This window comes from Myotis brandtii, unplaced genomic scaffold, assembly GCF_000412655.1.
Source record: "Myotis brandtii unplaced genomic scaffold, ASM41265v1 scaffold191, whole genome shotgun sequence".
In the NCBI taxonomy this organism is placed as follows: Eukaryota; Metazoa; Chordata; class Mammalia; order Chiroptera; family Vespertilionidae; genus Myotis; species Myotis brandtii.
Window position 1 is genome coordinate 3,627,532 of NW_005357115.1, and position 22,467 is coordinate 3,649,998.

Here is a 22,467-nt window from a genome sequence, read left to right on the forward strand (position 1 = left end):
TTGGCAGGGCGATCGGGCCCCGCTTGCACCTGCCTTGGCCTGGTGCCGCCCGCTCACCTGCTCCACCATCCCGCCATGGTCCCACTCTCGTTGGGGCCCATTGAGGCTAGCAGCGCCTACACTGCTGCCAGCATCGCGTTGCCGACCCCCACCATGTTTCGCGCCGCTCCCTTGTGGTCAGTGCATGTCATAGCAAGCGGTTGAACTCCCAGTTGAGGGGACAGTTTGCATATTAGGCTTTTATTATATAGAATAGGATTAGAGTCCAAGTACTAGGACCCAAGCTCTGGTTCCTAGGGCAGGCGACCTTTGATACTGTAGAGTATATGGCCTTTTATTTTTCTTTTGAGGACCTCTGGGCTAAAAACTTTATATTCTTTATTACTTACTTGCATTTGCTTTGTGCATTAATAGGTTGTAAAAGTGGAAAAATTCAGTCTTGGTTTGTAGTTTGGGAAGTTGTGGAGGAATGATGGTGGTTTTATATGACCTGCTGATAGTGGTATCATTTAAGCACACACAGTTAAGCTGTTTCTCACTGTAGTTTATAATAGGTGCATATCGGAGGTGTAACAAAATGTTTGAACTAAAAAAAAACAGGTAGTTACACACCTTTAGGATCAGGAAAACTTGGGGAGTTGGCATTTACTCAGCCTTTGAGATACTATGGGACATGTTTCAGGTAGAGGAAACAAGTGAGCATAGATGTGTAGGGAGCAGAATGTGTCCAGGGTGATAGGTGTGAGAAAATGCAGTGTTTCTGTCTCTTGAGGTAAAGAAATTCCTTCAACTCTTGTTCACAATCTTAATTTATTTTATTCAGTTCTCTTAAAAACTATTAATATAGGGAGTAAAATATATTATATGTTAACTATTTATTTATTTCAATAATTGCCCCTCCCTCCTCTTTAGCCTTCAATTCAGTATTGTATTTAAACCTGCCTTTTTGGGATTAAACAGGTTTGATTTGGTCCTTGTAACCACACACGTGTGCACACACGCACACACACGCACACACACATGCACGTGTGCGCGCGCATGCACCTCAATTCCAAGGACCTCTTTTCAAAGTAGACATAGAGATCTTCTAAGGTAGGAAATGTATGACAAAGATACTATAATTCTTTTTCCCCCAATTCTTTTAAGAAATGTCTTGATAACCCCCTCAATATAAGTTAACATTATATTGTTGCTTTATTTAGTTTTTTTTTAGGGAATACTGTGTTTAGATTGGCTACAGTTAGTATATTCTATGTGAATTAGGTCCTTTTCTGAAAAAGATAAGTAGGCCAGATAATTTGGATAGTCATTTTACCCACCAATTAGGGGTATTTCAGGAATTAGGAGAGTAAGTTAATTTTTGCTCAAAAAGGTAAAATGTGAAAACTTTTAATCATTTTCTTACAGATGTATGTAACTAATAAATGCTAAAGAGCCATATGAATTGATTATTTAATTGGAAGAAGCTAGAATGTAAAAATTCATTTTAAGCTCAAGAAGTTATGTGGCCAGTTTTAAAAATCTTGCCAGTACAAGAATGTGACAAATGGTTTTTAAAATGTAACCAAAACACACAAGTATATTTTTAATTTACCCTCCTGATAGCTTAGAATCTGTTTACAAGTAATGCTAGTTTCCTTTAACAGATTGCTTGGAAGGGAAAAAGTGATGTGTTTTTCATCTTTCATAAGGACTGAGAGAGTATATTGAAATATAATTATCAAGACACCCTGTGTTGAACATAGAAATTACATGGTATATGTGATCGATCACCGTTGAACACATTTCCTGAGAATATTCCAGATTGGGTAGTTTACTAGGTGCTTGGTAAGTAAGACAAGGTCCCTAGCTCATAAACTCAAGAAGGAGTTGATCAGGTGGCAATTCTTTTGAATTATGACAGAGACACAGGCATCTGGGGCTTTGTTTTCTTCCCCAAATTAAAAGGGACATCTGTAGCTTTCATCTTTGAACAGCTGAACGGGGTTGGGGCAGTCTCTGGCCAAAGCATGGAGTCGTGCTGCCCAGCCCTCATGCTGATGTGGAACAAGTGCACGTTGAATGCGATCTGACATTTTGCTACTGTTGAAGTCATGCCCTATCTATTTCTGCTATAACAGGAGGAAATTACTGGAGCCCCGTTGTTGTTTGGCAGCAAAGAGGGCTCATTGGGTGAATACTGGCTTTTAGTCTCAGGGACATTATCACGTGCCCAGATTTTCCTTGTGCCATGTGGAGAATAGGATAAAACCTGACTGAGATATTCCTGAGGTTCTTTGTAATTTGTGAGCTATAATACTGTAGTTTGAGATGCTATGAGCTTCTCAGAGTGACAGGGAAGCAACTCTTTGTTCCTTCTGATTCCCTGATTCCACTGGAAGAGAGCGATCTGGACAGTTCTGGGTAGGGTTAGTGATTCAGCTCTTGTTGTGAAATACATAGGACTTGAGCAATGAGAATGCTTTGGGAACTTTTTTGTTTTGACAAAGAGAAGAGGCAGCATGCTTCACACAGTGTCTTAGGCCATTAATAATAAATTATATATGCTGCATACACCATTTATAAAGCACTATAAAATGGATTGTTAATGCCAGCTACGAGACCTGTTGTAAGTATATATAATACTATATTCAGTCATATATAGCCCATGTTTATTGAACTTGGCTTTTAAAATATCTAACATTTATTGAACCTTTATGATCACTGTTATCCCACTTGCTTTACATATATCTTATTTAATCCTCACAATGACTTGATGAAGTAGGTCCTGTTATAACCCCCATTTTACAGATGAGGAGACCGAAGCACAAAAAGGTTAAGTAATTGTCAGACTCACAGCTTTTTTTAAAAAAAATATATTTTTATTGATTTCAGAGAGGAAGGGAGAGATAGAAACATCAATGATGAGAGAGAATCATTGATTGGCTGCCTCCTGCACGCCCCCTACCAGGGATTGAGCCTGCAACCAGGCATGTGCCCTCGACTGGAATTGAACCCAGGACCGTTTAGTCCGCAGGCCAACACTCTATCCACTGAGCCAAACCAGCCAGGGCTGGACTCACAGCTTTTAAATGGCAGATTCAGAAATTGAACCCGGACTGCCTGGTTGCAGAGGTACAGCATTATGATGTGTACATGACATCAGGCATGGAAAGAAGCTATTCATAACTTGTTGACTAGGTAGGCTCACTCTATAATTCCTCCACCCAACAGCACCAATATTTTGGTGTATCGTTAATACCTTTTCTCTTTTAATCTTAAGTGTATTTGTTGGACTTTGGCTGCATGTTGCTGGAATTTACTTGGAATGACAATGTGTAGCTTCCTCTCTTGCTAAGTAGTGCTTATTCTTCTGCACCACTATGTCATCTTTGCTCTTTCTAGCTTCGTTGATTTGTTTTTAAATATGTGAGAAATATGGTTGGAAAATGAGTGATGGAACAGCAGGAGGAGGGGAGGACAGTTAAGTACAGGAAGGGTGTTCATTCAAGAAAGAATCCAAGTGTCACTGTCTTGGAATAGGCAAAGATTTTTAAGATTGTGAAGAGAGTCTATGTTTTCTTGATGTTTTACTGTTTCATCTTTTGTATTGAAGTTTGTTTTATGTATATGGTGTGAAGAGGGATCAGTTAGAAAACTAAGTTTAAAAAGATAACCATTTACAATATCATCAAAGAACACTGAACACCTAGAAATAAATCTCAAGATGTTTGAAAAAGGGGAAAGATGTGTAAAAACTATTATAAAGTATTGCTGAAGGAATGAAAAGACTTAAGTAAATGCAGGATAAGTAAATGCATGACAATATGTCAGTTTTCTCCACATTATACCAAAGATTGAATACAGTTCCAAAGAAAAGCTCAGCAGTGTTTGCGTGTGTGTGAAGTATAAGTGTGTGTAAATTAAGCTGATTTAAAAATGTATGGGAATGTAAAGGATCAAGAAAGGTGAAAATAAGGAGTTTTAAAAGCATGGTTCATGTACTCTGGAGTGTCCCTCTAAACCAAGCATGTGCCCTGACCAGGAATTGAACTGTGACCTCCTGGTTCATATGTCGAGGCTCAACCAATGCACCACACTGGCCAGCAGAGCTCTTTGTCTTTTCTTATATTTTCTGATTTTGGTTCTGAGCTAAGTCTGACTTTTATCTTTTAGCCCATCTACTGATACTTTAATTACTTAGTGTGCTTAGGCTCATAGGGTTGCTAGTAGCACAACTAGAGGAAAAGTATAGTAAGTGGGGAAAAACCATATCCCAATTTAACATTTTAAAGTTAACATTTTTATACACACTTTAAAAAAATGTGGTGGTTACACTATATAATCTTTCCTTTGAAATGATCAATTTATTCCCTATGGGTTGAAATGTTTCCTTCTCTAACCAAAACCACAATGCAGAAAACCCCTGGGCTAGATGGAAGTACATACTGCATATTGTCCCTAGTACGGGTGTTCCACACAGTTGTGGAAATGCCTGTGATTTTCCTGGCAATGAAAACAAATTGTCATCCTGTTCTGGAGCAGGGGAACTTTCTAGTACCCTACCTTTTGGACATTTCACTGGCTCCTAGCTGTAAAAGGGGAAAGTGGCACCGAGGGAGGGATAACCCCCTCCCTTGAATTTACTTGTGGACAGTTTCTTTCACATTTTTATCAAATCTCCTGAATTGTGGATTAAAGTCTTAATCTTCAGTACTCTTCACATGCCACAGGCAGAATGGTCTTTCCAAAACATTGCTTGTCATTTTTCTTCATAAAGTCCACAGTAAGCCTTAACTTCTCTTCTTGGTTTTTATTCCCCTGCCTTACTCAAACAGATGTTCCAATTTTGTGGGGGTTTTTGTTTTGTTTTGTTTTCTTTTTTTGATCCTTCTTTTATTTTTATTTCTTAACATCTGTTAAAGCAATATTAACAACAAAAATATACCTTTGAATAGAAATGCTTAAAGGTTTCCAAATTCCTTTGTCTTCTTTGTCCTCCTCCTTTTTTTAATCTATAAAATCATATTCCTTCAGTTAACATAGGCAGTCCTTGAATGTTTGTTGCTAAGATTTATGTAATAGTATAGAGCATTGGTTTTTAACCAGTTCTTAAAGCAGTTTTATGTCCTCAGGGACTTTTGGTAAGGTCTGGACAGTTCTGGTCGTCACAACTCGCTGTGAGGATGCTACTATCATCCAGTGGGGTAGAGGCCAGCGATGCTACTTAAATATTACCCTACCAGGATAGCCCTTGCAACATATGTCAGTAACATGAAGGTTGAGGAAAATTTGCTCCCTTAGTATATATCGTAGTCATACAAATTTATGCACTTTATCTAATGAGGATTCCCCCTTTTGCTTTAAATTTAAATTTTATTATTTTAAAAATCAAATAAATGTGTTCCCCCACTGCAGTCATTTTCAACTTCTCTGCACGTTTACCACTCTGACACTGCTACTATTAATTTTTCAGTTTTAGAAATATCTCTGTACTTCCTCTTCCTTCCCTTCTCTTTCCCTTGTGTTTCCAATATATCACAACTTTTATTTAACTTAATGATCAATCTTTGTATTTTATGACTTGTAAATATTCCTTACATACTGGTACTCTTTCTCATACAACCTTTTGTTTTCCTTAGAATATGATAATTGTTTTGCTTTTTCCTTTCCATTAGTCTTCTAAAATGTAAAAAGTTTTTAGTGTTTACTTACTTGAAAATGTTTTTCACTGTTAATGGAGATTTGTTTAAGCATAGAATTTTGGTTTAGAAATAATTTCCTTCAGAATTTCTAATCTTTCTGAAAGCATGGTGGATCTTTGAGCTTCATTATTTTATTTGGTTGTTCATTGTATTTAATGGATACGATGCTGTATAAAACTGTCTATTCGCTGAATTTCCAATCACAGAACCTAGCATGGTTTTTTTAATATGAAAAAATCTTCAGAGCAAATGTAAACTCATAAGGCCAGCGAGAAAAATGCCTTTTTTTAAAAATGAAGAAATAATGGCTTTCATTGAACAAGGACTAAGGTTAAAGCAGACCTTGCATCTGTCGTAGTGGTATCCCAAGTTCAGTGTGCCTTGTCACTGGTGATGCTTGTTGATTAGGTAGATTCCTGATCCTTCCCCAAGATACTTGGATTCATTCAGTCTGGTGTGCCTAAGAAATCTGGATTTTTTTCCAAGCAGGGATGGTAAGTTCTGAACCGTTCCACAAGCTGCAGTTGTATGAAACTGAATGGAATTCTTCAGGCAGTATGGAAATGAATGCTAATTTAAACTTCCTCTTTTTCACTTATCCAGATTGGTAACATCTTTAGGTAAAAGAAATATATAACCTGTATGCACATTTTTACATATGGTTTTTGAATTTCTTGGATTATACAGGACATCCTGATAAGCAAACAGTAGGCTGATCAGCACCTGCCATTAAACATGGGACCATGTTGTGTTATGTTTATTCACATGTCTCTATCCCAGCACGGTCTCTGAAACAGTATATTTTAAAGAACTTTTTGAATGATCTGTGGGGTAGTATGTTATCTCCATGGAAATTCCTTGCTCTTGCATGGTTCCCTGTAGAAAAGCAGTATGAATAATTATATGGGCCTGGAGTGTTCTTTCTTTGTGTATGGTCTTTGATATATTTTATCATCATATTTTGCCGGGAGCCGGTCCATCCTTGCTGCTTGACACAGTTGCTGCAGAGAAGAAACGTCTGCACAGCATATGTTTTAAGGGACCTGGCGTATATAGCATACTGTTCTTAATATGTTTGCTCCCCTTAGCGCTATGTGTTTTAACCAAGGTCACCTCTCAGAGAAAGGTTGTTTCCCCAGGTAGGGATTTTTCCCTGAAGTTAGGGAGGAGATAAAACTCCTTAACTAAGTGCCAGGTGGGTAGTTAATCACTTTAACTAAGAACAATCACGCTTAAGCTACATAATCTTTACTCCCTGGAATGGAGATAAGAAACACCCTAACCTTTGGAATAGAAATTGACAGGATTAAAATCAACTGGTATAAATACAGATGTAACAAGACAACGACACACAGAACCTAGACACAGAACTTAGCGAGAGAACCTGGCTGAAGAACCTAGAGACAGAACCTAGCAAGAGAACATGGCAAAAGATCCTGGACAGAACCTGTCTACAGAACTTGGCTGGGGAACCTAGACAGAACATGGCAGGAGGACCTGGCTAAAGAACCTGGCGATAGAACCTGGCTAGAGAAACCAACTATGCTGATCAACTGAATGCTACCTCCATGTCCTTCCTTCTTCTCCGACTCTGTCCACACCTTTGGGGACCCCTGGACCTGTTGGGGTTGGACCCCAGCAATATTTGGGTATCTTTATTCCTTAAGGATTAAAGTATTATGGAAGAGAACAATGAGGATCATTGCTTGAGATTTAGCATAAATCATATTTAGAGTTTGATAATAATTCGTTTAGTTTGGGGTTTGCTTAAAATTTAGCATGTGTTTATCTATGTGCCAATATTTGTTCAGCATAAAGGAAGACAACACTTTAAATCTCATTTAAACTACTTTTATCGGCAACTCTTGGCATGTAGCATGTGTTTATTACATAATCATACTTCATAAAATAATTCTGACTCAACATCCTGCTTTGTTAGCTGTTAATACGTGTACATGAATATTTTTGTGTTGGATTTTCATTTTTTATTTGGGAAAAGTATAATATAGCTATAGTAAAGAAAACTTAAAAACTAAAATCACCTATTATCCTTTCATTTTTGCATAAAAGCTATATTGCCCCAAATAATTTATATTTTAGATTGGCTGAGGTATCCTATTGGTGTTTTTTAATCATGTGCCTATAAAACAGTATAACCAGTGTTTTCTATCTCCTAATATAATTATGAAATGGTTTAATTATTCAGTTTAACTTCTCTTGTCCTTTCAGACAGTATGGAGGAGACTTTAAGTATGCTATATTGTTTATATGAATTTCCAGTGACTGTTAACCCTTAAAATTCAAGTGACTACTAAAGAAAGTGGTATCTATTAAAATAACATTTAGCAGATTTTTCTCCTCCCATTAAAAAATACTCAACTTTTGAGAACTTAACAAAAATGAGTTTATTTCTTCTAGGTAATGTATTAATTGTTACAAATATTGCTTTGTTAACTGTTATTGAGGCAAAAAAAATGGAGCTTACTTTTGGAAAGCCCATTTATTATTCAAGCACGCTGCATGGGGGAGCACATAGCCACAGGTCAGCTACAGAGCACATCTGTGGCTGCTGTAGATGTGCTCACAGCAACAGAGCAATTTCCCACTCATAATTTTGTCCTTTGTGAAAGCATGTCAGGTAATTGTTGACTTTTGAGTGTTGTTATGTGTACTAAGTAATAATGTTAATTTTTCTGCTTCAGTAATATGCATGAATAAAATATATTAGAAAAATAGAAAACCTTTGTAACTCTTCGTAACCAAAATAGAGATTGGATATTATGGAGATATCATATGCTCTCAGAGATATCTTTTGAAGTGATGTTAACCTAAGGTGATTACCAGAAAAAGATGTTTTTATGAGGAGAAAATGATCTTAAATTTGAGGAATATAGAAGTATTGCAAAATGTTTAGAAAACTAATTTTTTTTAACCTATGTGCTAGTATTTTACTTTGCTTGTGGTATTTTTTCCTTTGAATTGTTTTTCTTAATTTAATTTTTTCTAATACAGTTTACATCAGTATTATTTTGTATTGGTTTCAGGTGCATACCATAGTGATTAGACAATCATATACTTAAAAATTTTTTAATTGATTTTTTTTGACAGAAGGAGGGGGTGTGGGGGGGAGAGAGAGAGATGTGAGAGAGATGTGAGAGAGATGTGAGAAACCCACAGGCGCCCCAACCAGGGATTGAACCCTCAACTTGGGAATTGAACTTGCCACCCCTTGGTGTATGTGATAATGCTTCAACCAACCAAGTCACACTGGCCAGGGCATATACTTTACTACAAAGTGATACTCCCACCCCCACCCCCACTCACCTGGTGACATGCATAGTTATTATAATACTAGTGGCCCGGTGCACAGATTCGTACACATTGAAAGGAAATTAATTAGAATTCCTGGGGTGGCTCCGCGGCTCGAAGGGCACCTGCGGAGTGAGGCGGGGAGAAAAAGAAAGAAAACTCACGCTCAGGTCTTTGGGCTCGAGATGCTGGCTTGCGGAGCTGGCTCAAGGTGCTGACTCTGGTGCAGGGACTAATGCAGGTGGTCCCGGGTGGTGTCCAATGGGCGGGACTGGGCGAGACAGGCCGGACACACCCTGGAGCCAACCTCCTTTGGTTCCTTCCCAGCCAGCTGCATCTGGGGCGTTGCTGCAGCTCATGGGCATCTGCAGAGTGAGCAGGTGGGGTCCCTTGGCCTGGCCTGTGGGGATCAGACGAAACCGGCTCTCCGACATCCCCTGAGGGTTCCCAGAGTACGAGAGGGCAATCTGCAAAGTTGCTGTCCTACAAGGTGTGGAACGCAAACGCAAGTGTGCAGTAAACCAGATTCGGAGCGACAGTGCCCCAGCAACAACATAACCCATGGCTGAAGGTGGAATCAGGCCGAAGGTGGAATCATGCAGCCCCACAAGGAATCAGGCTCCCTCCTCTCTGGTTTCAGGGTGCTTCACCCAAGAACCACCGCTGCCAAGTCACTGCAGCTCGGCAGCTCCTGCATTGAGTGTCTGCCCCCTGGTGGTCAGTGCGCAAGATAGGTACCAGAGGTCGGACAGTCACTTAGCCTTTTATACATATAGACTATGGACTGTATTCCCTGTAATGTGTTTATTTTTGCTTGTTATTTTGTGGGGAGCAAGTAGTGACTTTTGTTTAGAAAATTAAATACATCATATTTAGAAAATATTTCTGAGCCCTGACGAATATCTATAACTTGAACAGTCAAAATTCTTCTGTCAAGACCGGCCAGCATGGGTCAGTGGTTGAGCATCAATCTATGAATAAGGAGGTCATGTTGCCCAGTGGGGGTCCTGGAGGAGGCAGCCAATTGATGATTCTCATCATTGATGTGTTTTTTTTTTTTTTTTTTAATATTTTTATTAATTTCAGAGAGGAAGGGAGAGGGAGAGAGAGAGAGAAACATCAGTGATGAGAGAGAATCATTGATTTGGCTGCCTCCTGCACTCCCCCTACTGGGGATCAAGCCTGCAACTCGGGCATGTGCCCTTGACCGGAATCGAACCTGGGACCCTTCAGTCCGAAGGCCAACGCTCTGTCCACTGAGCCAAACCGGCTAGAGCAGTGGTCGGCAAACTCATTAGTCAATAGAGCCAAATATCAACAGTACAACGATTGAAATTTCTTTTGAGAGCCAAATTTTTAAAACTTAAACTATATAAGTAGGTACATTGTTATTAAGTTAGTTAGGGTACTCCTAAGCTGGCCTTTGCTAAAAACGTCCTCAATCTGATTGAGGTATGTTCGCTGAGGTCGACCCCTTCCAACTCTCCCATCCACACTCGTCTTGTATACTTGTTTCGTCTATCTCCTTTCCAAAAACCGACTTCTGCGCATGGGCCACGAAGTTTCAATCGCACTGTATGTGCACGCCCGCACGTGGTATTTTGTGGAAGAGCCACATTCAAGGGGCCAAAGAGCCGCATGTGGCTTTCGAGCCATGGTTTGCCGACCACTGGGCTAGGGCATCGTTGATGTTCCTATCTCTCTCCCTTCCTCTCTGAAATAAATAAAAATATATTTTTAAAAATCCTCCTGTCACATATATAGCTATATTGAATTTTTCAAGCTAGTGAGGATAATTTTAAAAGTGCTCATAATTTATGCCTCTACTTGGATAACTTTACTTTTTCTCAAGTCTAGACCAGCCTTTTTAAATTGACATAATTTCCAAACTCATGCGCAGGACTTAGGATCAAAGGTAATTGCTCTCAAACTTCAAGGTCCGCACAAGCCTGTAGATCGTTATTTTGCCCCTTGCTCTGTAGAAGTTCCTAGTGTTTAAATTTTAACTAATCTTTAGAGCAGTTTCAATAAAGGTAAGTTAGTTAATCCTGATATGAATGTGTATTATTTTTAGGTTATCATATGCAGTGGCTTCTTTAAAAATCTGGAGGTTATATTAGATACTGGTTTTCATTGTTTATATAATGTCTTTGCTTGAAAAATATAAAACCACCTCATATTTACTCATTATAGACTCAGAAACTGACTTAATCTGAAGGTTTTTCATTGTACTTTTTTCTTGAATAATTAAGAAATAACTATAAAATGCTTTATGATATAAGCTTTTACCACCTAACAGTTCTTTCCATTTATAGAGGTTAGCTTCTCTATAAATGTCTACAAAAACAGTCTTATGTTTTAGATTATGCAACACCAGGATTGTAAAGCCAGTCTTACACATATACATTTATGTATATTCCTAACTGCCATTTGGATTTTTAATGCCAACTTTACATTTTGAATATTCCGTATTTTGCATACATCACCACTGTGAAGGTGGAGTAGCCTTTCTTAAACGCTTATTTGTTCATTCACTTTTCCCCTCTTTCAACAGGGGGAAATGCAGTGTTGCCCTTCTGAATGAGACAGAGTCAGTATTGTCATATCTCGATAAAGAGGTAATTCACAATTACACTTGTTTTCTGTGTGTTTTTCCATTTTTTGCATGAAGCCATATCTTTTGAATTAATTTCTTTTTGTAGCAAATTATTGCACCACCATAGCAATATTATAGTAAAAGTATAATCACTAAAATGTATTTGGATAATTTGATTTTTCTGGTTGAGGCAAGAGTTGACAAAACCCCTGTGTCTGTCTCTCTCTTTTCAGTTGGTAATAAAAAACTGTATAAAGTACAGCACATGATTTAGCTGGTAGAAGAAATATTTTGGCTTATGAAAACATGACTTTACTGTAATTGGTCCTCTTTCCTGGTTTTTGTTTGTTTTGTTGCCATCATTGTTTTTAATAAATAGCCTTTCTTTTAGACTCTTTTAGATGAGATTTTACCATTGGTGGTGTGCTCTCTTTCCTGGAACCCTAATAAACTTTGTCAACTAAAAACATTTCTTTCTGTAAACTTTAAGAAAAATTTTAACTATGTTTAGCAGGTTGAATTCGAGCATGTGCTTCAAATGAAGGGAGGAAATGCTTATAAACAGAATAACCTGTATTCCACTTTATACACAGTTGTATGTGACTTATTAGCATTTGTATTATGGGGAAAATATTTTACTGTTGGTGTTGCTTCAGTATTTTACCTTTATATATAGTTTCATGGTGTTTTTGTTTTCCCTAAATCTTTATTTTATATACGTGTGTGTGTGTGTGTGTGTGTGTGTGTGTGTGTGTGTGTGTGTGTTTTTAAAAAAGAACTAAAGGGACATATTTCTTATCATACTCAAGTATTGTCCTCATATTTCAAATGAAGAAAACATAAATAAAAGGATAGCTAAAATGTGTGGATCTACTATGTATTAGGAACTCTAATAAAGAAAACTAAAAGGAAATAAATATTCAAGGCAGAAAAAAAGGCTAATAGTCCTTATAACTTACGCTTATGAAATTTAGAAAGGAAGGTACTCACATCAGTCTGTCCAACAGAATGGTTGATAATAACATGGATAATGATAATGCTATAAATTAGCACAGAAGCAGAAATAAAAGGAGGGAACATTCAATATGTTTCAGTGTATTTTATTGGTATATTTGACTGTTGAGTGGATTTTTAAAAAATGATATTTTTTGCCTTCTATGTTATTGTTAGCAATTTGGATATGCTAAGGACTGTAATAGGTGAAAGTTTGCAAAGGTGTTTGTTTTTTTCACCACTTAGTCTTTTATCAATCTTTGAGATAGGAACTGACCTGTGGCAGTGCGTTTAAGGAAACTTTAACAAAAAATTAAAAAAAAAATCTTTACTCAATTTCATTGATTTTAGAGAGAGGGAGAGGGAGAGAGAGAGAGAGAAACATCAACGTGAGAGAGAAACATCGATTGGTTGCCTCCCATACACACCCTGACTGGAAATGGAACCAGCAACCTTTCGGTGAACAGGATGACACCCAACTAACTGAGTCACACTGGCCAGGGTGCAAAATCTTGTTTTATGGAATACTAGACTAACATTTTACAGACTGAAAGTGACCTAAAGCGCCTCTACTTTTAAAGCTGATAGTGAGCCAGTGGTAACAGCTTTAGTTACCTAGTAACATTCTTTGTTGCTCCTGTCTTAAAAAATAAAGAAACAACAACTCTGATTATGTACTGACTGTCCTTACCCCCTGCCCCCCTTCAGTCTATTAAGCAGGTTTATATAATCTGCAGATTTTTTTTCTTTTTCTTAGATAGCATTTTTTTACATGTCACATAATGGTGTGACTTTTGAACAGTTTTGCTGTTTAATTTTTCTGACAGTGAACCATGATTAAAACACTGCAGAATTTCTTAGTATCTCCTTTTCGGTTTTCTCCTTTCCCATTATCACAGCCTCTAAGACCTTGAAAGGAGAAAGCTTTATAATCTAACTCTTATTTGCAGTTTGCTTGGCTGGGTCTTGGTAAAGTGCTGATGGTAATGATGGGCCCGGCCTTCCAGGATATAATAGAGAGGTTCATGCAGTAGGTGACCCTCAGAATCATAGCCGAAAGCAAGGACAAGACTTTACTGGTTCAGATGGCCTCCATTGGTTACCCAGAATTCAGCTAAGGACTGGTGGCTGGGTCTTCTTATCCATTAGGCTCAGTAACTAGGGCTCTGTTGCATTTTATGGGATCATGGATAGTCAGGTGGGTGTGCTGATGGTGGTGGTATGTATGTATGTTAATATACCTACCTATGTATACATATGAATGCTTCAGAATTTAAAGGAGAACTATAGAATTATAAGTAATAAATGTTTAATTAAATGTTTACAGTGTGACACTTTAATCAGTAAACTGTATAAAAGCTCAGCTCTTCTATAGTTTAATTAATGTGGGTGTGTGTACATTTTAATAAAATGTGGATGGACACTCAAAAAGTAAGAGTGCCTATTATCTATGTAAGCATCCATACTGTTTAGTGTGGGCTTTGGACGTTTAAATGATTACTTGATTTTAGGTATCTTACCTTTGACTTACATGGCTTAACTTTGCTAGCTTTTCAAAATCCTGTTTTAGAGCAGTGAAATGGTTTTCTTTTAGACTAGAACAAATAATAAATCTTTATAATATATTTTTCTAAGCTATTTGTTTTGGCTTGATTTAATATTATATTGTATTACATAATGATAATAACTTCGTGTTCTCCTTAAACATTTATGAATTTGTTCACCAAAGTGAAATTTAATACACTCTCTGAAGTTTTGTGGTTTCATGATCATGACATTGGATTTTTTGTTTTATAAAAAGTTTACCTAGGTATTTTCTGGTTTTTTTTCCAGGATACCTTTTTCTACTCATTGGTCTATGACCCCTCTGTGAAAACACTATTAGCTGACAAAGGTGAGATCAGAGTGGGACCTAGATATCAAGCAGACATTCCAGAAATGCTCTCAGAAGGTATGACTTACTTTGGGTTTCAAGTACTATGAGAACATATACTGTATCTCAAAACTCAAACATTGGTTTTCTCAGTTGGGAGATACAACTTTTAGGCTAAAGTTTAAAAAGGGTTCTCCCAATTTTAGAATTGCAGAAAAAAGCAAGGGATAATAATTTATTTCATCAATTATTCATTTTTGATTTTACATTTTTATGAGTGTTTTGGCTGTTTTCTCTTTTGTTTTTAAAGGGCAAACTTAAGAATGTTCATATTGTTGAATTTGTGTTTTAATGTGGCATGCTCGTGCCTTGAGATCCTGAGTGCCTGTAAGCCATCTATAGGAAGAGGCCATGAAATCTAGTGAGCAGTTACATTTTGGTGGAGATTTTGGCTGATCTGGGTAGCTTAATGTAACAAAGAGATTCCAAGCTTTGTATTTTAAAAACATCTTCCTAGCAAAAGATATATTCTAACTGCATACTCAAAACTTTTATTTTGTGATTTCAAAAGTAAAACATTCTTACATTAAAAAAATGAAACACAAAATAGAGAAACGTATAACATAGGAAATGAATGTCATCCCCTTTCCTTCATTTCAAACCCATGTTCAATTACTCTGATCAAAAGGGCATGTTTATTTTGTTCCCACTTTGGCTTATACTTCACCCAGGAATGGTCCATGTGCAGTGGCAGGTTGCACGTTATTTTTGCAACTGCTTCTTTCAGTTAGCAGTGTATCTTCAGCATCTTTTCCCGTGTGTAGAGTAACTATTCTTTTTAGTGACTGTACAGTTCTTACGTTTGCATAGAGGTATGGTAATTTCCTTTTCCAGCCTTCTGTTGATAGACTTTTAGATGTTTAGGGTGTTGTTTTTTTTTTGGTCATTACAAATGATGCTGTTAGAAAATCTATACATATATTTATGCTGTGTAAATAGTTTTCAAGCATAACTCCTTGGAAGTGAAATGGTATGTACATTTTAGATACCTAAAATGCTTCTTTGCCATTCCAAAATACTGTATTGTTATACATGAAAGAACCAGATGCCTTCAGCAACACTGTGATTATGAGGGATATTTTCCCCTTCACATTTTGAATTCTCATTAATTTAATTTAAAAAAAGATTTAGAATTTGAGATTATGCTTGTCTTAGTTATCTTTAGCCCTTCTGTAAATACCTTGTGCATTTTCTCCTTGGTTATTTACCTTTTTATGTACTGGCAGGGGTTCTTTGAATATTAAAGGTAAACAAATACAAAGTATTTGCCCTTTGTCTACAACTATTGTAAGCACCCCTCCCCCACTTCATTATTTTATTTTTAAGACATTTTAACAGTGATGTAAATATATTTTATTTAATTTTTTGTCATATAGAAGTTTAGAATTTATTAATCTTTTTCTTTAAGACCTGTGTGGTTTGCATTATTCACAGAAAGGCCTCCACGTTTATTTCTGCCCTCTGATTATTAAAGCATATGAGCTCTTCCATAGGTTCTTCTCTCTACCTTGCCTTCCTTCTAGAATATGCATGCAGAAAAGTTAGATCAACAGGTACTCAGGATAGAGTTTGTGAACCGTAGGACACATTGATGTCAGTCGTGGGTAGGTGGGATGGCTGTGAATAATGCAGACTGCAGACTTTTGCATTTTCATGAACTTCAATACCAGGAAAGGTCAGTCAGTAATGATTAAGCCTGGCGAACAGAATGCTATGTCTGTATTCAACTATGTTGGGACATGTGTTTTTTTAACTGGACTATATCAATTTATTATAGGCTGGGAGATTGCATTTACTCACATTCTGATTGGTGCAAACCGGCTTGTCTTCCAGAAACAATTTTTGGATATTTATAGTCCTTAATGTTTGATATTAGACTTATATCATTTAGTGTTCACTAAATTATTATTAAAAAACACTTGATTTTAAAATGTTACCAATAGTGCTGTAATGGTATAATGGATAATTTTGTACTCTGGATATAACTGGAAAATATGTTCCTAAAAGTGCAATTGCTAAATCATAGGGCACATGTGTTTGAAATTTTTACAAAATGTCAACTTGTCTTCCAGGTAGTCATTTATAGGTGGGCTTTTTCCTTGTTGTAATTAAGGTATAATTTATATGTTGTAAGTACATTTCACCCTTTTTAGTGTACAGTTCTATGAGTTTTTGACAAATGTATATGCTCCTAGTGAGATAGTTTAGTAAGTCCATCTGTGCACAGGCCAAAAGCCAGGAACATCCCTGGTGCTCATGTGTGTACAGGCACCCAGCCCAAGGCCTATATATCCTGGGCTGCCCTTTATTACTCCTCCCTGAACTCTGATCTCTCCCTTCTTCAAACTGTGCAGACCTGATGCTCATGTAATCCTTAATGCTATTCTTATTATTTGACTTTTACCATTTTGTACTGCCTGAGTCATTGATTGTGTGGTTCTCCCTTGAGGACTGAGCATAAGCCTAGGTATATAAAAAGTCTAGAAATTTTGTGTATTGCTCATGTAGACATACATGCTGAACAAAGTAATGAAGCTGGGATGTTTCAAGTGACAGTGGGCAGAAAAATCAGGTCATGCAATCTCACGAGTTCCCATTTATCCAAAAACCATTTAAATATAATATTGTCCCTGAAAAGCAAAAGTCTAGTCAGAGTGATATAATTTGCAAAACATGTCCACCTAGCTTAGAATTTCAAAAAATTATTTTAGGAAACAATAATACATAAAATGCAATAATTTACTCTATAGTCCTCAAAATGCACTTGAGGTTCTTCTAAGTAAGAGGAATGATTCTAGACAGCTGTGCCATTGGGAGAGTTACACCAGTTATCTGACAAAGGCATTCTTTGTATTTAGAAAATGTGACTCAATGTTCACTAATAAAATAGATCTTAGAGCTCATTAACAAATACTAATTGCCTTTAATATAATGTTTCTCCTGATAGTCTTCTTACAAACTTTATTTAGGCACTAAAACCTTTCCTTTAAATGAAATATTACACAACATGACCTTAAATAATATAAGAAAAATTAGGTAATTATGGGTGAGGTGGGAGGAGAAGGCCCTATTAAATCTCTTAAGGTGTCCCAGGGAACCTTGGGATTCCGCTACAAGTTGAAAGCTGCTGTTCGGTACTTCACATTTCTTAGAATCTCACCTCTTCAATACGTAGTCAAAATACCCAAATGAAATTTGCACAGTTAGAAATACTTAGGATGAAATCCCTTTGTAACATAGCATAACAAAAGGGCTCCACTGTATTCTCTTTGCTTCTGTCCATTTTTTTTTAAATCTTAAAATTATTTTATTGCAAATAATAGGAATTGTGGAAGATAATGATGCCATTACACTGGAAATAAAAGTAGTAGTACCTCAGATCATCCCTTCTAAGTCACTGTTAACCACTGTTATTAATTTAACATATTCTCCCAGACTGTTACACAAATACTCTATAGAGACCCATAAAAGTATATTCCAAGCAGAGTTTCATGTGTTAGAGATCCAACTTTACTTTATCTATCTCTTATATGTTTTATGACAGGGCAAGTTTTCCCTTACTGTTTTTTAAAATTTCTTAGTGGAGAGATTGCATCTCTTAAGATTTTTCCCCCCTTACTGTGGTTGTTTATCAACAATTTGTCAATTTCTTCTCTTCCAGATTTATTAAGATTCTGATTGAAATTGTATTAACATTATATATTACGTTGGAAGGTGATTGATCATTTCATAATATTGAGCAGTATGTGGGTCTGCTTTTGAGATTTCTGTTCTCTTCCACTGGTCTATTTGTTCCTGCTCTAGTAACTCACTGTTTTAATTATAGAGACTTTGAGATATGTGTTAATATCTGGTGAGGATAGTCGCTGTATCATTTTTCGAAATGAGTTTTATTATCAGCTTGACTAACACCAGAGAGGAAAAATAACAATCTTCCTATTTTTATTGGGGTTTGCCATTAATTTTTAAATTATTTTAAGGAGAACAGACATTTTGATGAGGTTAAAACATCTTAACCAGAAACAAGAGATGTCTTGCCCTTTGTTCAGGCCATTTTTGGGTCTTGTGGGAGTTAAAAAAAAAAAATAGATTTAGTCATGTAGTTTTGTGTATTACTTGGTACGCTTATTTTTAAGTCTATAATTTATTGGCTTTATTTGTAAGTATTCAACTTTAACAAAGAAAAACACCATATTTTTCATATAATTGAAGAAGTCACTTTAGATTCTTATTTCAGCTTAAAGCGTTTAGCATATACTAAATGTTTCTTTTCAGTTATAAATAGGTAGTCAATTACTAGTAGATACAAGATTTAAAGAACTCCTTTTTTCTAATTAATATTTTTGTCAAGGGAGAGGGTGTTGGGCTGCAAATAGGTATGCCAGTGGTTAAACCACACTTGAAAAACATGGACATTGTCATCATAGAAACTTCCATATATAGCTAGTACCTGTTTGCAGGGAAATTAAATAGTAGAAAACATCATATTCAAGAAAGGATATTTATGGCCCTGGCCGGTGTGGCTCATTTGGTTGGTTGAGCGCCAACTTGTGCACTGAAAGGTCACTGGTTAGATTGCTGGTCAGGGCATTTGCCCAGGTTGTGGGCTCCATTTCTGGTTGGGGTGCATGTGGGAGGCAGCTGATCGATGTCATTGATGTTTCTCTTTCTCTTCTCCCTTCCCCTCTCTCTAAAATCAATAAAAACAGTTTTTAGAAAAAGAACAGATATTTACTTTGATGCTCTTGAGTGGGTACATTTGATCAGTGGCCAGATTCCAGTTTGCACTGGCATGGGTTGCAGAACTAGAATTAATATCCTGAGGAGGTGGCAACATCAGCACCATGTCAGAATATATTATAGGCTTACATTCTTTGTGTACATATCTTGATGGATTCTAAGATATTGTTGTGGCATTTGTCTTGCTAGGGAATAAATCTTTTTGTGACTTTAGAGTTTTGAAATTCATTTATGACTGCTCACCATCTAACAAACTCTTGAATATCTGGATTGGTATGTAGTTTGCAAAGGAAGGTAAAGGGTTCTTTGAGATTTTAAATCTTTTATTGAGTTTGAATAAAGCACCTAGAGAATTTTCTGTAGAAAAAGATATTATAATGTGCAAATTTTTGAATTATTAATTCACTGTGTTGTAACACTGAACATTTAAGAAAGAAATCTATTTACATATTAAATTAAAATTGTGGCTGCTAAAAAGTATAATAACATTAAATTATTAAACTACAATGAGTGGATTCACAGGTTTGGGTAAAACCTGGCTGTGCTATGTTTTTGCTGAATAACCTTGGAAAAACTGTTCAACGCCTCTAAGTTCCCATTTCTTCCCCTTTAAAAAGGGGATAATGTATGTACGTATATAGGGGGCAAAAGTAGGTCTACAGTTGTGAGTATGTGAAAGAGCTTATTCTTATTATTTATTAATTATTGTATTATTTTTCATACGAACAATTGTAAACCTATGTTTGCTCCACCCTGTATAATAGTGTTGTGATGACCAAATGAAGTAATTTATTTAGCACAGCTCTCAACACATTGTTAGTTACTACAGTTGCTTTCCCCTGGTCACCACTGTCTGCTGCTACTAGTTCAATACTTTTGTCAGTGTTTGAGAACTTCAGGAGGCTCCATCTTTGAGAGTTAAAGAGTTACATTAGTATAGTCTCCCTGCTGCAACATATGCTTTAAGACCTTGAATTAGCTCATGTGCAGTAGGTAAGTAGGAAAATGTCATTATGGTGTGGAAGTTGGGTTAGTTCATCTAAGACTTTCCCCCGCGATCAGGAAAGCATGTATTCTCACAGAGAGCTTAAGAGAAAAAAAAGATGGACATTCTACAGAAATGTCTTCCTCTAGTGCAAGTAGTGGCTGATTTAGTGGCCTTAAAATCTGTGGCACTTTCTACTGTGTTAAAACTATATGGCTGTCTAAACACTATATTACACAACTGAAACCAATGCAAAATACTAAAAGTAAATTGTAATTGAAAAAAAACAACACCCAACTATTGGGAAGCTTGGAATTATAGATGAAGGGGCTTATGAAGATATTTCCCTGTGTTCAAAAACATCTGCAACCTGAATTCCATTTTTTATTTTGTTGAAACTGTACACATGACTTATATCTCAGTGGCGGAAGCATTAGCCAGGGTTTAAGGGGACAAAGGATTGATTGACCTTTCTGCTTGGTGCCAAAATAGGATGCTAATATACAATTCATACAGTTAGTTGGTAAATACATTTCATGGGAATTCAAGTATTAGGGAGATCTTCATGAACTGGATGATTTGATGATGTGGGACTTGAGCAGATTATCATAAATGGAGGAGGAAAGTAAGATTATTGCGATGACTGGAATGAACAGGAGTAGAGCATGGAATTAATCTTGGTCTAGTCCAGTGGTTCTCAACCTTCTGGCCCTTTAAATACAGTTCCTCATGTTGTGACCCAACCATAAAATTATTTTCGTTGCTACTTCATAACTGTAATGTTGCTACTGTTATGAATCGTAATGTAAATATCTGATATGCAGGATGGTCTTGGGCGACCCCTGTGAAAGGGTCGTTCGACCGCCAAAGGGGTCGCGACCCACAGGTTGAGAACCGCTGCTCTAGTCTCTGGCTCATACTACAATTGCCAAGACCATTCCAAAGAGTACTCCTTACACTTAGCTGAGAATTTAGTTATATAGATTCCAAATAAGATTATTCAAGAGCTTCTTAAAAGTTTTTTTTTTAATTGTAAAGAAGTGATCAAACTGTTATATAAATGTTATTATATGTTGAATCCAAAATGGGGAATCCTTATTTAGTTTAGAGTGACTGTTTGATATTTCTATCTTCATTTTGTTGTTGCTATTTTTGTTCTCATTTCATGGTATTAATCTGTATCTTAGGTGTTAGTGTAAGTGCATCCAGGAGTGTTTTCTTATTGTTTGCAGCAAATTTATTTTAGAATTCTGATATGGATTCTCTTTCTGCTGTGTGCTGCAGAATAAATAGGTGGGATTGAAATATCAATTTTACTAGAATTTGAAAATTAAATATCAGTTTTACCCTTTCGTTCTGGAGTATATAACAGAGAGGGGCGCAATACTGAGTAGCATTGTCATTTTATCTGGTATTATTTAAAAATTAAGATATCAAATTTTTATTTTCATCATTACTATCTTTTCTTTTACCATTACTATTTAACTTACTTAAAATATATTACTGGAAGATATAGGGAAGTGTAAATGTGACATTCTCCTTTCTCAAGTTTTACACAGTTTGCAAATTTTTTGTTTTTAACTATGAACCTAATGTTGAATGTCTTGGCTCAGCATGCTGAGGATTGTAAACAGTGAAAAATGAAATCCTTTCCAACACTTTAGATCTGTTTGGCCCAGTACTCTTTCTACTCTGCGTGCGTTTCTGTGTGTTGGGGGTGGCAATAGGCTCTCTGGTTATCTGCCTTTGAACAAGGGGCAGGATGGGCAAGTCCCCAACCTGACAGCAGTGGTTGGCTTAGGAGACTACAGGTAGAATGGCTGATTCTGTCCTCCCTCTTTCTCTGTTTGAGCCATTGATGCTTGCTTGCTCCTATACCAGGACTGAACACATTAGAAGCCCATAGCCTTAGCTTGTCAGGGATGTTTAGCTTCATAGTATGTCAGTCAGTGCAAGGCACTGCCTGATTTTGTAGTTGGAGTTATTCAAAAGCAAAACAAAGCCAAAACCAGTTCCTAGCCTGATAGGAAATCCATAGCTGTAAATCAAAATTTCAGTCAACTCCCAAATCTGTTTCCAATTACTATCCTTTGTCCTCACATTGAGTCCTGCCTGATGGTTATGTCTCTTTGTGAGCGATTCCTGAAACAAAGTTTCCTGCATTATCTCAGTCTTCTTTCTGATAATGCCAGCACCATCCCTATAGTTTTCGAGGCTTGAAATCTAC

At 36.7% G+C, this 22,467-nt stretch overlaps 1 protein-coding gene across 5 annotated transcripts in view; it reads left to right on the forward strand.

Moving 5' to 3' along the window:
- Positions 1-22,467, forward strand: part of MTA3 (metastasis associated 1 family, member 3) — a 121,506-nt gene that overhangs the window by 35,093 nt on the left and 63,946 nt on the right. For all 5 annotated transcript variants that reach the window (XR_001361820.1, XR_001361821.1, XM_014538452.1 and 2 more), the window contains exons 5-6: positions 11,548-11,611; positions 14,416-14,533. Coding sequence is in view for 3 of the 5 variants with exons in the window: in XM_014538452.1 (XP_014393938.1) it covers positions 11,548-11,611; positions 14,416-14,533 (182 nt within the window). In the remaining 2 variants the exon portion in view is untranslated. The remainder of the gene's footprint in view (positions 1-11,547; positions 11,612-14,415; positions 14,534-22,467) is intronic.